The 15,960-nt window shown below is 40.3% G+C and overlaps 1 protein-coding gene across 15 annotated transcripts in view; it reads left to right on the top strand.

Moving 5' to 3' along the window:
- TENM2 (teneurin transmembrane protein 2) overlaps nt 1–15,960 on the top strand; it is a 1,251,785-nt gene that overhangs the window by 861,208 nt on the left and 374,617 nt on the right. For 12 of the 15 annotated variants that reach the window (XM_043596358.1, XM_043596352.1, XM_043596343.1 and 9 more), the window contains one exon: nt 9,676–9,885. The exons of the other annotated variants lie outside the window; for them this stretch is intronic. In XM_043596358.1, coding sequence (XP_043452293.1) covers nt 9,676–9,885 — 210 coding nt within the window. The remainder of the gene's footprint in view (nt 1–9,675; nt 9,886–15,960) is intronic. 15 annotated transcript variants of the gene reach the window in all.

Here is a 15,960-nt window from a genome sequence, read left to right as displayed (position 1 = left end):
AAACGTTACATGTGGATTTTTTTTACTGCATGGGTTGTCTGCACACCTAGCCCCCACATTTTTTAAGGGTCAGTTGTATAACAATAGAAGTTTGCTCTGGATACTTCTGGGCCAGGTGATCAGGAAAGACATAAAAAAGGTTGTACTTGATCTGAGTCTTTAAGGAGGTGTTCGGGAGGAAGTTGAGACTGCCAATGAGAAGGGAATACCTACTATGCACTCAGAGGCATGTGAATAGAGAGAGATAGGTATTCAGTAGTATAGTAGTTTTGATGTGGTTAGAGGATAGGGAACAGGAAGATCTGGCAAAAGATGATTGCCATACAAGAGTTGCAACCTTATTATGTAAGCTGTGGATACTCTTGGGAGAATTGAAAGAAGCAGCATCATGTGAACAAATTTGTACATTCAGAAATATGTTGGCTCTTGTATGGAAGGGAGAAACATAGGAGTGAGGGATACTAATAACTGGAACGCTATAGTCATAGTCTAGACTATACTGCCCAGTGTGGTGGCCACTGGCCATATATGGCTATGGAATATAAACTTAAATTCATTAGAAATTGACTTCCTCGGTTGAATTAGCTACATTACAAGGGCTCAATAACCACATGTGTTAAACATTGTAGACATAGAACATGCCCCTCATCACAGAAAGTTCTATTGGACACCACTGATCTAGACATTTACACATCACCAAAATAACAATGCTATTTCATCTTAAAGGAGCTGGGTAATATAATTAGGTACATGTGTCAAGCAACTGAGATGTCAGAAGGTATTTGAAGATTGTGTCACCACAGGTAAAGTGGATTTGTGTCCTCAAAAGGGGAAGCAGCACAGAATCACTGTTTCACTTGGCATTATGAATATGAAAGGGCTGGCATTAGAAAAGTATAGAAATCATATTAGTTCAAAAATAAAGTCTACATTCCATCTATAGCCTGATCTATATTTGACACTTTCCAAAGTGCAATGCTTCCAGGAAGATGTGACATATAAACATGCAAGTTGTTAGATGTAGTAACAACACCCAAATGCATAGAGCCCCGAACTGTGAAGATAGTTCATGCTAGCGCTCGTGAAAGAGGCCCCCTCACTGGGGCAAGTCCAACTGCCTGCCACTCTTCCAATAAATTATGTATAATAGCTTGTGGGAAATCAGGATAGTTTTGTCAGGGCCATCTAAAAACACTTTGTTTCCAAGAAATGCTTAGCTGGGCTTTAGTGAGTTCACTGAAGTGTGAGTGAGGAGGGCAATTAGGTCTTCTGTAAAAATAAAAACTTCAAATAAGGTGATATGAAATGAGTTAGGCTGTTATCGCCTCATTGAGAAGACATGAGGGGTTATGAAAATTCCTCAGGTGAGTTTCAATAAGCTACAACTGAGTTGGAACATTCTCCGGCCTGAATCTCTTGCCTCTGTGAAGACAGCCCAACTATCTCATGGTAAACAGGTCTCCTATCTCCAGACAAAGGCATCCTATAATTTCTCCCAATGACGTCTTAGACTCAACTTAGGGAAATGTTCCTGCTTTCTAACATAAATGTCCCAGTGACAATGTAAATTTATTTGCTTGAACTTTTCTTATGGGGGTGGAGAGTGATCTGATTCTCGCTGAATCAAATTTTTCACTTCTAATATCTGTCCAATTCTTATCAATTGGAAAAAAGAACTTAAATATTGACCATGTAACATAAACTATACTAATCTAAAGCCATCACTCCTGCTGACCCAGGGTTTCTCAACCTTAGCACTGCTGACATTTGGGCCTGGAAATTCTTTGTTGTGGAAGACTATTCTCTGCATTGTAAGATGTTTAGCAGTATCTCTGATCTCTACCCACTACAGGGCAGTAGCATCCTCTCCCCGCCACAACAAATTGTGACAATCAAAATATCTCTAGACATTGCCAAATGTCCCTTGGGGAGCAACATTGTCCCTTGTTAAGAATGACATATCCAACCTAACATCAGCAATAAATATAAGCAGGCTGCTACAGGGAATATATAAAATATAATATCAGTATAAAATATAAACGTATATATGTCTGTATTTTAATTTAAGACGCTACATTCATTGTGGTCTTCTGCATTCTATAATTATAATCAAAACTACTGTCTCTGTTCTTTTTTAAAAATTGAAAATGTAGATAAGAAATGGAGTCCCTCTAACCCTACCCCAAGATCAGTGTGGTGTATGTAAGGCCCAGCACCTGCTAGAAGGTGATCTGAGTTCCTCTCCAATTCTGAGGACAAACAGCTGCTACAGTGCATGCTTGATGGGTAACAAGTCGACAGCTACCTGCCTGTATCTCTCCTCTTTAGTACCCACAATATTCTTATAAATCTAGATACTTTCCACCATAAGTGGTTTCTCTGGGACCCCACATGTTTGATTTCTTGTGATTTAAAAGGAAGTGAGTCAGCTTACAGAACATGGAATTCTTATAATACTGGAGACAGAAAATCTGGAATCTATTTTCAGTTCTACTAAATAACTTTGTGACATTGGCCAAGTCATTTTCTCACTTGGGCTTGATGATAAGTTTCAGGCAGGATGTGTTTGGTTCTAAGTGACATAAATCAACTCAAGCTGGCTTAAAGAACAAAACAACAAAAAATTAAGGTAGAGTAGAGAATAAATTAGTTCATATATTGAAAACATTAGTGGTAATGTTGCTTCAGGCCTGGCTGATTCCAGGTACTCTATTGATGCCATTAGGAATGTCTCTCCCTTCTTAGCACATCTCTGCTTGCTGCCCTGTTGACTTCATTCTCAGGCAGTGTCTCCCCTTGAGTGGTAAGATGGCTGCGTTGTTCCAGCCTCAGCATCTCCCTGAGCCTCCCTACCTATGGCACAGTCATGCACACACACAGTAGTTGTTTCTGAACAAATTGGAAGCAATAAGCTCCAAGTGTCATTAGCTCCCTCTAGGCCCTTGTATCTACCATGTGTCAAACACATTTCTAGGGACCTTATATATATTCTCTCCAGTCTTCACAACAATGTATGAAGTCCCTGTTATTATCATCAGGCCCAGAGAAGTGAAGTAAGCTGCTCAAACTCACACAGAAAGTAGCAGAGCTCAGTCAGCCTGGCTCCAAAGTCTATGCCTCTCTCTTCCTCATGTGGGCTTTGGAGGACAGAAACAATGAGGCAGGCCAAGAAGTTAGGAATGGGTTGCATAGTGCACAGAAATACTTCATGCATGAAGGCAGAAACAAACGTTTGCAAAAGATCACATCCAGTGGAGTCCAAGGTTTCATTTATGTCATGGTGAAAATTGAGGATGGAATAAATTGGCAACTCCAGGTTTTGGAATAATCCATTGTAGCTGTGGCAATTCACACACCTGAGTGGCCATCTTGGTAATGACTCTCAGGTGTATCTCTAGACAGTGTTATAATAATTATGGAAGGGGCATAAATAAAATCCCTGAGCCTGATGCTTAGCACATGATACAGGCTGAATAGATGTGTGGTGGCTTCGGCCATGTCCCTTCAGCTGGAGGCAGAGAATTCAGCTAAAGTTTCAGGGTACCTTGTTTGTGCCTTTTGTGGCAGTCACTATGGCTACCATGCCCCAGTGTGTCACTGAAGCCCATCATACCTTGAAGAATGTCCCACTACACAGCCCTCCGCAAACCACATTTGCAGAACTAGGCAGAACTCCAAAAACTGGTATATTTTCCTGAAAAATGTTCTCATGGAACTCAAAAGCAAGTAGGCCCACATTTCTAAAAAAATCATTGATTACAAGCAATAGGAACGCAATATCTCAGATACTGAAATTATTTCTCTTTACACAAATAGGTACCTCACTCTTTATCGCCATCAAAAATATGGGTTTCACAAACCTCAAGCATTTGGGGAGGAAAATGGTTAGTCAAATATCTGAATAAGCAGAAAGTACTAGGAAATGTCATTAGGACAATTGTTTGAATTCTCTAACCAACTGTTTAGTCTACGTTAATACAGTTATTTTGCAATACTCAACTTTAACTCAAAAGCTATTTTTTATTAAATTCTTGAACTTACAGAGCCACAGAGGATTTCCAGTTTCTGGTTCACGAATTGCTTCCTGTCTTCACAAATCATTATTTATTCGATGTGAATGGTCACTGTGGTAATTTCCGGGAGGAGCCTTGATTCTGCCCATGGTTAATTGCCTCCCCTAGGATAACCTCAATGGTACATTCCAGAAGGGGACGGATGAGTTTGGGGTTCACATCCCATTCATTTGTTAGCAATTATTCTTGTCTGATGCAGAAATACTAGAATGAACCATTCAAGGCTTGGGTTTTGGAGTCAGATTGCCTGGATTCAAATCCAGCTATCTCTGCTGTTTGCTACCAGAGCATTGATAGGAAAGATAGCCTATTTATTTATCTGTAAATGGGGGTGATAATAGTGCTTGGTTCATAGAAAATTTGTGAATATTGAAAAGAAAAATACATGCATAATATTTGCTCATTTCTTAGCACAAAGCGAGATCTTACTTTTAAGTGGTAATACCGCCATTGAAATTATTATTTTGGGTTTGCTTATTCCTGGTACTCGGTTTTTGTTTGTTTAGGGTTTTTTTTTTTTTTGGTTTTGGTTTTTTGGTTTCTTGTTTGTTTTTTTACTGTCTCCTGATCATTCTGTCTGTTCCACCAAATATTCTTACAACTTGTCACTACATAGATCAATTATGCATTGTCTATACAGAATATCTTAATATCTTCTTGCCATTAATCTTTTGAATGAAAAAGGAACCAGTTGTTTTAAGTGAATTTTGGGAATTGATCTGCAACATGGTCCCTATCATAAATTAGTGGATGTATTAACAACATTTGGGCAGACCAGCAATTTCACAGATAATATTTACTGCTTTGGGGATGGAGGGGAGATTGTAGCCCTTTCTTGGAGAACTAAAGTTGAATCCAAATCAGATTAAGGAGGGAAAATGGTGGTGTAATTGAGGTGATGGGAATTGGAGTAACGTTCCTTCAAACACAGATGGTGTAGGATGAAGGAAGTTTTCAGGTATGGCTGAAGCTGTTGGTGAATGAAGGCCTGGATAATGGGTGGCAAATAAGCTCTTGGCACCTTCTGCCTTTCCTCTATTCCTGGTCCAGGATTGTTCTAATTGATCATGCCACTGTTTTCCACTGAATCCAGGGCACCCCCAAATCCTACTCAATACAGCAATCCAAAACTACCAATCTATCCTAGTTATCAAGGGAACTTCTTTGTCCAGCTGTAGATCTTTTAATCAGAAATATTTTATGAGTTGAAACTATCTCAAAATCTTACTCATTTGGAAAAAGATAAATTAGTAAAATCTAAATTAGTCTCCATTTTCAAGGTTGTGAGGGAACCCAATCACACAGATAATTAGTTAGACTTTGATTTACATGGGGATCTTGGAAAAGACACACACATACACACCCACACATACACAAGACCATATGAGTTTAATGAATGACATATTGCTGCCTTTGCATGTTTCCTCTTGCTGTTTTAACAGATTAATTAAACCAAGTTTCCCTATATTTTCTGGGGACTCTCTACACATTCAAAATGAAACTTCAGAAATAGTTTGGGGGTCAGGGCGTCTGTGTAATGCATAAAGTAGGAATTAGATAAGTACATACCCCTGGTTACACGCCCATCCCACACTAGGTATTTTAGTAAGAAATCATGGTCTATAAAGTGAGCCTGTATAAGTTCCAACTTTTTCCCCTGTACTTTGGAACCTGTTTGTGTCTGTACAGATGGTCTCTGTCAGTTGGAATAGTCGGGGGAAAAATGTAGCATAAGTGAACAAAATTAGCAAATGACATAGCAAACAGAGAACAGCACACAATTTGATTGGGGGCAGATCTAGGGACTGAGAAATTTCCCAAGTAATGGTAGGTACCATCAAGCAGCTTAAGGAGTTACCAAAGCACAGATTTAAAGAAGGCAGGAAAATAACAGGAATCAGACAGTTCCATGATGTGTATTTCAATACATTGATGTAACCCCAGTGCTTTCATTGTGGTATGACTGCTCTTCCATTGTCTGTATTTGTATAAATTAAAAAGCAGTTCTGTCTGTACTATATGATATGAATTCATGCTGAACAAAATTTCAAAAAGTTCATGTAAAGAGTGATTTCACAGCAACTATCATATCAGGCTCCTGGAAAATTGCACTTGAACTTCAGTTCCACCTCAGTCACTCAAAGGAATTTAAAAATTGGCTTCCAGCCATTCTTGTTCTTCAACATGCATTTCCAGATATGCCTCAATAATACAAACATTAAAGCCTATTGATTGTGAGTTAGAATCTGTTCTTACCAGAGCCTCACTGCTAAGTGGACGACAACACTGACTTCACTGTGCCCTGGTCAGGACACCTCCAAATTCAGGGCGTTGAAGAAAGCACAGGGTAACACTGCTGTGAAGGAACCACTTTGAACTTCATAACAAAATTACAAGAAAAGCTTTGAACTCTGCCAGATGATAGATGCTATAAATAACCATTTATTCAAAGAAATGTTTCTTACTTGAAATCTTGAGAGTGCCTTGGGACTAGGAAATGGGAAACAGGAAACATGATTTGTAAATCAACCTTCCCTGCTCCTTATAGGTCATTGTCTTCTTCTTCTTCGCCTTCTCCTTTTCCTTTTCCTCCATCATCATTGTCATCGTTGTCATCATCATGCTGTTAGGGCAAACGCAATACAGAGTGGTTAGAGGGTAGATTTTGGAACACACAAACCTGAGTTTTACTCCTGGTCCCTGTCACCTGCTAACTATGAGTTTTACTGCTCTGTGCCTCAGTTTCCCCACTTACAAAATGGGGATTATAATAATTCTAACCTCATAGGATTATTTTGGGAAATAGATGTTATATATAAAGTGGCTGACACAGTGAGTGGCAGACAGTCATTGCACAAAAACATTGGCAGTTAAAATCCTAACGATGGTAGTTAGTAGAGGGATAACTATGGGAGAAGTATTGATTAATGTTAGCCCCAACTCTGATGGAACTCTGAGGTGTTCAGGCTCGCTTTGTGAGAGCCTCTGGTAGGAACATGCCTTACATGGCTTCCAAACTGTTATACATAAATTGATTTTTTCAAATCAAACTCCACTTACCCATTGTTCTATTTCAAGGATGATGATTTGTTAACTGTGTTACTGGACAGGAGCCCCTAACATGTGAGCTGTAAGAGTCTCTTATTCCGTGTCTCTTTCTGCAACTCCCACCCTCAAAAAGGGCAATAAGCTAGTGGCTTGGGGGCTCGATGCTACTGTTTGTCATGTTTCCTCTTACCAGAGGTCCATTTCCTCTTGTTTCAAAGATTGTTCAGGCATCAACTGTCCTGGGAATTCTTGTTGAACTTTCCACCCTGACCTCTCCCTGGCCGGGCTAGACCAAGTGTCCCTTTCCTTCACCTCGACAACACCATGTCATTACATGCCTCCTCCTCTTATCACATGGTACTTACTGTCTGCCTCCCCCACTAGACTGTGACCTCTATGAGGGTAAGAATGATGTCTTATTTTTTTATGTTTATTTATTTATTCTGAGTGAGAGAATGTGTTTGCACAAGCAGGGGAGGGGCAGAGAGAGAGGGAAAGAGAGAATCCCAAATAGGTCCCTCACTGTCAGCACAAAGCCCTAGGCAGGGCTCAATCTCATACATCATGAGATCATGACATGAGGCAAAATCAAGAGTTGGTCACTTAACTGAGCTACCTAGGTGGCCCTGTCTTTTTTTTATGTTCTCAATATTGAGTGGATTATACATAAGACTCACTTTTAAATTTTACTGAACCAAACTGATCTAACAGTAACATTTAATGCCCTGAGGAATAGATCGAGAAATACAATTGTAAAGGTGGCCACAAAAAAATGGCATCTATTTGAGATGCTGAAAACATATTCACATATGTAGTCCATCTAAAAGCAGGAAAACACATTTCTTCTGACTCAGATACTTCTTGCCTGAGTTGAAACTCTAACCTGATTTCTTGCGTTTGCTTTGTCAACACCCTACCCTTCTTTCCACACCTCCAGCTCTAGGGCATATCCCATGGGCTGCTAGTCTTGGCTCATTTTTTTGAACTTCCCAAATGAGCAAACCAGCATGCAAGCAATTGCAAGGACCCCAACATGTAAGGGTGAATCAGGTGAAAGTACACACAGCAATTATCTTCACTCAGCAATTTGGCTGCCAGGAGCTCCCTGCCATGTGAAAGAGAGGTTGCAGCAGGCTTCTGTGTGGTAGGAGAACTTTTTGACCCTCTCGCAGCTCCAAGTTACTGCCCACCACCTGCGGGCTGGCTGCTCTTCCTCCTGCCTGGAGTAGCCGAGCTTTGTAGGAATTCCCCCATGGTATGCAAAACAAAACAAGAACAAAACGGTGGTGGACAGAGTGGAGGCATTGGCAAATTCTTTAGGATACAAATGTGTGGCCCTTTCTACCTCTACCCTAAACCAGTTTGGTTGCTCATTCATTCTGCAAGTGCTGTTCGTTAGGAAATTATTGAGGGTACAGCGGTGAGTAATGTAGGCAGATGTCCACCTTCACATAGTATTAAGGGCTATGAAGAAACTTAAACAGGCTAATAGGATAGAGCACATAGGTGAGCAGCTTGCAAGAAGGCAAACAGGAAAAGTTTCTAGGGAAGGAGCAGGCTTGTAAAAATCAGTGAGATGGCAGGTGGGGAGAATATTCCACACGGAGGAACAGGAAATGTAAAGACTCAGAAGACAGAATGATATGGCATGTTCGAGCAACAGAAGTAAAGATGGCTACATTGGCTGGAGAATAAGGGGGCAAGTAGAGGCCACTATTGGAAGTAAGGTGGAAGAAGCAGCTTGTGCCAGAGGAGACAAAACACGTAGGTCATCACAAGGAGTCTTGGTTTCTTTCTACATGTAGTGGGAAGCCATTGAAGGGTGCCAAGCAGGAAAGTGATGAAACCTGATTTCTGTCTTGAAAATATTACTCTGGGGGTGCTGGGTGGCTCAGTCATATGAGTATCGGACTTCAGCTCAGTTCATGATCTCACGGTTTATGAGTTTGAGCCCTTTGTCAGGCTCTCTGCTGTCAGCACAGAGCCTACTTCAGATTCAGTGTGCCCCTCCCCCACTCGTGCTCACGCGTGCTCTCTCTCAAAAATAAACATTATACACACACACACACACACACACATACACACACACACACATTCTGGCTGCTGTAGAGAAGGGATGCAGACAGTAGGGAGTGTCTGGATGTATGGCAAGAGAGGAAGCAAGGAGACCAGTAAAAGAGATAGTCCAGTAAGAGATTATAGGGAATTATAGTAGGGCTGTAACAGGGAAGATAGAAAGAAATGGATGTTTTCCTGAATGATTGCACTTCAGCCCTTTAGATGGATATTTCCACTCATGCTCATTTTGTGAAATATGTAGCTACCTGCAGTATGAATTTGGACATTTGGAGAAACATCAAAACACTCAAAAAAAACATTTGGAGCATTTCTTTCTTTCTTTCTTTCTTTCTTTCTTTCTTTCTTTCTCTTTCTTTTCTTTCCTTTTTTTTTTTTTTTTTGATATTTATATTGTGAGGTGGTTTCAATGTAACTTTCTCTGGATGCTCTCATGACACTCATTGCTGACCTTTGACCCCTCTGTCCTCTTTCCCAGGTCGTCCCATTCCACCTACATCCTCGTCTAGCCTCCTCCCATCTGCTCAGCTGCCTAGCTCCCATAATCCTCCACCAGTTAGCTGCCAGATGCCATTGCTAGACAGCAACACCTCCCATCAAATCATGGACACCAACCCTGATGAGGAGTTCTCCCCCAATTCATACCTGCTCAGAGCATGCTCAGGGCCCCAGCAAGCCTCCAGCAGTGGTAAGGAAACTGTGGTGTCTGAATGTGTGGTGTTGTCTGTGTGACATTCTCACGTCTCCGGCAGAATGACAACTCTGACTCGAGGGCTGGGGAGAAGGTGGTCTGGGCAGCATCAGGTGAAATACGCTTGTCGCTTTGTGGCATTGCTGTTCCAGGATACATTTATTGAAGGTCGCAGTTACTAAAGAGGTTTTGCTTATCTTAACAGGGCTTGGGCCTCCTTTAGTGAGAGGGATTTGCCCACTGCTGCACATGAGAGCACTCGGGTCTCAAAGGTGAAGTGTAGAGAGACAATGGAATATTGAATTTTGTATTACTACCATTCTGGTCATAGCCGAGTGACCCTGGACACCCTCACGTGCCCAATTTGTGTGCATTTCAGATCTCTTGCTTTTTGATGGTTGGCTTCTGACTCTTTCTTGCTTGCTTGTTTAGATGATTTTGTGATTAAAATGCATTCCCTTGACATGAATACTGAATGCCTTGCCAAGTCTAAAGTGTTTGGGGGGTGACCTCTCCTATAACCCTCAGCATGTACCACTTCACTTGAATTTAACAAGCTGATCACATGGTACCATGATAAATATTGCCTCTAAAACTTGAATTCTCCTTGTGGTTTTCACCTGCACAGAGCAGAGGCACTGGTCACAAGGTTCTGTGCCACCTGTGAGGATTTTGTGGCTACTGCTGCAGCTCCAATCTCTGGATTTTAGGTAGAATTGCCCTGGGCTCAGCAATGGTCATGCCTTATTTTGATGTCTTGTTGGTGAAATGTTCACAAAACATACAAACATAGGAGTGGACGACATCTAGGGTTAAGTACCCATGGCCCAAAGAGAGACGTTTTCAGAAATTAATTGCTCCTGACCCAAAAGCTTTGGAGTTATGTTAATTAACATATGTCTCAATATGTTAATTAACATATCACATCAAAGGCAATAAGGAGCTTTCCATGCCAAGAGTGCACCTTGGTGAGGTTGTGTTTTGGCTTCATCCACGAGAATATGCCACCACAGGCCTCAACCTCTGGTTTAGAGAGGACCCCCCAAATATACTGAAGATGATTCATTCTGAAGATGGAATGATGGACTGCTCTCTATGATGGCCCATGCCCTTCTTCAAAGCCAGGCCTGATATATTTAGTAAACTCGTATTCTTTTTCAAAAAAATTACCTAATCAAATCTCTCATCAAATGAGCAATCCATTGTTGATATTATGAAGGCCTTTAATCTACCATAAATCTTTATTAGAACTCATCAGAGCTTCTAGTTTGAGAGAAATGTGATTATGGCACTCTTAAAATGACATTACATCATTGGGGTGATTGGTTTATCATTTGGAGAAGAGACATCAATCATAACTAGCATAACCACACAGTAAATGAATTCAACCTTTCTACCGCGGAACAATGACACTGTAATTGCTCAAAATCAGGCTTAAAATGAAATCGGAAAATGCTCTTTCTTCAAATGTGATGTTAACTTAATGGAATATATTATGAAAAATCATGTTTGAGGAAATTCTATATAATTAAAAATATGTGGAAATATATTCCCTTTTTCCTTTCATTGGAACCTGATTTTAGCTACAGAACCACTTTTTGCTGCAGAGATTATGTTGCATTTAATTGAACTATCCTCGCTTATGTTTTGCTGCTTTTTATTTCATACTATGTAATCGTGATGAATATTGTATTATGAAGGACAAGAGGCTTTTGAAATGAGGTGCACCTGCTGATAGCTTTTTAAAAACAGACAATTATTAGGGAGAAAATGAGCTTTTAAAAAGTATATCCTTTTATGCATATATAGATAGCCAGGCAAAGATGATTTCCATAAGAGAGGTCAGTTTGTATCTCAGGGCTATACAGAACGTTTTCTCAGTGATAACACTGAGTGATTTCTTTTCCTTTTTGACATTGTATCAGATTGTAAGTTGTTGATAGGGTATTTTTGTTGGCTTTCTGACTAATCAAGACCTCATTTTGGTGGACACAACAGTTCTGTGTGTTCGGAGTCAAACTTATCCATTTTTCATCAGTCACATCAATTTGTTCAGCTCGCTTAAGATTGATAGTGATTTAAGCTTCAGTAACAGGGAAAATACCACAGAACATTTGAGGGTCCATTTTCATCCCAAATGAGAGCTGTATGGATATGATTTCTTCACCCGAGGGGTGAACACCCGATTGTGCAATACCCTTGTTTTCAGCAGGTACTTATATGAAAACTTGCTAAAGCTCTAGCCAACAGGCAGTCATTCAAAATTCTTGACTCTCGCTTAGCTAAGTGAGTGCAAATCCAGTACAAATATGTGTACTCTTAGGTGTGTGTGTGTCTTGTGGAATGGATTTGGGGTCTAGGGCGATTTGGGGATTCTATCAAGATCTGAATGCTGTTGCCATGAATTTAGATTTGACATAAAGGATCGAAAATAGAGTTTGACACAGAAGATGCAAAGTACAAAGCTGTGTCTCCGTGTTCTGAATTGAATTTGATGAAAGGGGCTGGATTTTCTGTAGGTGTCTTGACACAAACAAAATGACCAGGTGATTGGTTGTGTTACGTTTAGCTGGTTAATTACACAGAATTTTTTAAGTCGGTTTCTTGTCACTGACCTTGTGTTCTGAAGATCTGGTACCAATTTGATCTTTGTCTCTTTCTTATGTGAAATAAAACCTCTTCCAACATATTCAGCCCATACATGACAGTAAAAAAATTTTATTTGGCCTCTTCTTGTTGCTGTTAATACTTAACATTAGTGAAGCCCATCGTTAGGAGAGTCACTGTGCACATTTCCTGCCCAAAGAGCCTCTGTTCTAAAGAGACAAACTGGACATAAACTACACAACTAAAATGTTTTTGACAACATGAAAACATCCTCAAAGCAACAAGAAAACTTCACCTTTATGACTTGACTGTCATTATTTTCTATGATGGTAGTGTATTTTTTAGTGGACAGTACTAAAACCTCAGCACCTCCGGAGCCAAATTGTTCTAACCCTCAATCTATGCCAATCGAGCAGATATCCAGATATGGCTAGTGAGATGCTTTCAAGAGTGGTGTTTTCCTTTCCCTTCAAGCATTTTCTTCCAGGTAGCTGAGCTCTGGCAAGTGGCTCATCCCGTGTTCTGATCTTCTGCCAGAGCGAGTTAGCTCCAGAGTTGTTTCCTGTATACAGAAGCATAATTTCAAATCCTATGAAATAACTCATCTGGAAAAAAATCTGGATCCCAGCAGCAGCATAATGGAGGATCCTGCAGATGGAAGAATAAGACAACCTTCCAAATCAGAATAGGGTTGCAGTTTGCTATCAGCATACAAGGCAGAAAATATACATGCAGCCACATGATAATCTGAAAACATTGGCTCACCTCCCCTCTCATAAAAGGTTGCATTTTGGGGTTTTTTTTTTAAGTCTAAATAAAGGGTTTAAAACCTTCATTAGTAACATCAAACTATACAGAAGGAATGTAAAAAGGAAGTCTCTGCCAGGACCCTTTCATTTGGTCCTTTGTGGCAAAAGAGATGTCTCCATTGGAGAGTCTTCATTTGTGCATTAAAGGTGCCCCAAGCCCTTTTTAAAAAAAGCAATGTCTTAGTTAATTATAAACAAAAATAGTACATTAGGACCAGCCAGCTTCAGGTTTCCGTGAGTGGCCCAAGAATTCAGTTGCTTACCTAACTTAATGATTACCTTACTTATTCAGCATCAGAAAGCAAGAACTCCATCACTTCCCACCTCTTGGCCAAGATCCAGTGTAGAGAACAACTCCATTCATTTATTCAGCCATCCATGCATTCACTCATTCAACCATCTATTCATTTGTTCATTTTCTTATATCTCCCCCATAATATTTGATAGCTTATAACACTTTTTTTTACTGGAAAACTATAATTAGATGACACAATAAGGGTGAAGGAAAAATGTATGGGAGATAGGGTGGGAAACATATGTATAGGCTCATATGTAAAGTCACATTCCGTTTTTTAAGATAGGCAGAAAACTTGATTGTAAGCTTCCTAGAAACCAAAGAAAAAAGGGAAACACATTTAGGACAAGATGCATAACATCCATGAGATGAAAACAAATCAACTTCTTCAGGGAAATTCTATGAATTCTCATAGGGAGGCCAGAAATAAATTTCCCTTAAAAGAGATAATGTGTGCATCCCAGATGACTAAATTCTCAGTACCATGCCATAATACATTTGCTAAAGAATTTCCTGTCAAAATTTCTTGTAAATGTCCCCCACATAAGCCATAGAAAACACTTGCAGTTAAAAGACAATTCTACAAATGTCCAAACATTGCACAGCCCAGGGATAAAACTTGATCCATAGATAAACCTTAGTTTTACCATGTATATACCTCATTCCCGGAGACAAGAGTCCTTAAATATCATTGCTCATGACTAAATTTTTCTAGGAATTAACTGACTTTGAGGTTGTAGTTAGACCTATAAAAACAGATATTCTATGTTACAAATTTGTCTGCATAGCCACAGATATGTTAGAACTTCTATATTCTGATGAAAATGAAAGCATACCATTCGAGGATGGTCCACCCATCGTCCATGGGGCTGGATTTGGGACAAGCAAAAAGGGGGTACCCAGAATTCTTCTTAAGTTAATGAAACTTCTTCCCCCTTATTATATTTTAGGTTTGGGTGAATTTCTTTTCTCTAACATACTATAAATTGTCTTGCCCTCTTAAGCAGCTATGCTCAGTGTAATTTAATTCAGTTTTGGATTTTCTGAAGAGCTCACAGCAATTACTATGCACATTGATGATTGTCCTGTGCTGATAACACTGACTCCTTTTTTAAAAGTCATTGTACAGTGTGAGGTGCTTTGCCACCTCTCCGCATGTCCTGCATTTTGACTTCATCTTCTGCCCTTTGTAGGCTCTGCTGTCTCCTCTGCTTCACTCCATCATGTGGAGACCTCCACCGCAGGGTTTCTGATCTCAGATTCATAGCAGATGCTCAATATTTATTAAATAAATTAATTAATTGTCTTCAGTACATCCCTTCATTTTATTAATTGACTTATTTTTATCATGTATGATGGAAAAAAACAGATAATTAAAGGGAAGGAGGGCAGATCAGAATGTCTCCACGTGGGGAATATGCTTATTTTATAAAAAATATTCAATAGACCTCTTTTGTGTTCTGTTTTGGACGTTTTTAGGCACTGTAGGCCTTTATAGTTCATATTTAAATGAGGCGGTTTTAAAAAACCCTGCTTGGGCACATTGTCGTGGCAGGGCCGATGCAAAGAACAGGGTGGATACTCTGGGTAGGACTCCTGACCAGAGAGGGTACACCTGTCTGGGAAAGACTTCCTTTCTCACCTGTGATCTTAGGGTCTGGAAATCAAGTCCCAACGTCATTCCCTTTATCACAATGAGTTTGTTTCGCGAGTGAGCCACTTGGTTCTAAATTCTTCCCTGGCTCAACCTGGCTGAGTCAGATGTTCAGAGCTCCCTGTAACCCCTTCCTGGGGCCCAGGCAGTGGTTGGCCCTGGCTGCTTCTCCTCCAGAGGAGTTCCCAGGCCCCTGGGCAGTGTGGCCAAGTCCAGAGTGGTGTCTCAAGGGTGTAGAGGTCACAGAGACAGCCACTGCTCCTGCCCTAAGTGCATAGCCACATGGGGTTCGGCCCTCAGCCTGAGAATTTTTCCTCCCCTCATGTTAGCTGTTAGGCCAAGCACTTCATATACCTTTCTTCATTTACTGTTATGTGACCCCCCCCCACCACATCCCAAGGCAGTAAGGTTTGCCATTGTACCCATTTTATTGATGAGACAACTAGGCACAGAGAAGAGAAGTAACTTGCGCATATCACAAAGCTGGGAAATGAAGAACCTGGATTTCAAATCCAACTTTCCTAACTTCAGAGACTTTTTTCCTCATCCCTCTCTTAAATGTTAAAATATTTGTGTAGCTTAAATAGATATGCACTGCACAGAATGCAGTGAAAACAATATATTAAGGGGGATGGGCTACAGTTTTTTAAAGTCTGAAAAAAATAATGACAGCATCACACAATACTCTTCCACTTCTCTGAGAAGCA

Source organism: Prionailurus bengalensis, chromosome A1 (genome assembly GCF_016509475.1).
Source record: "Prionailurus bengalensis isolate Pbe53 chromosome A1, Fcat_Pben_1.1_paternal_pri, whole genome shotgun sequence".
NCBI classification, from domain to species: domain Eukaryota; kingdom Metazoa; phylum Chordata; class Mammalia; order Carnivora; family Felidae; genus Prionailurus; species Prionailurus bengalensis.
The sequence above is the reverse complement of the archived record's forward strand: the minus strand, read 5'-3'. Positions and strand labels throughout refer to the sequence as shown.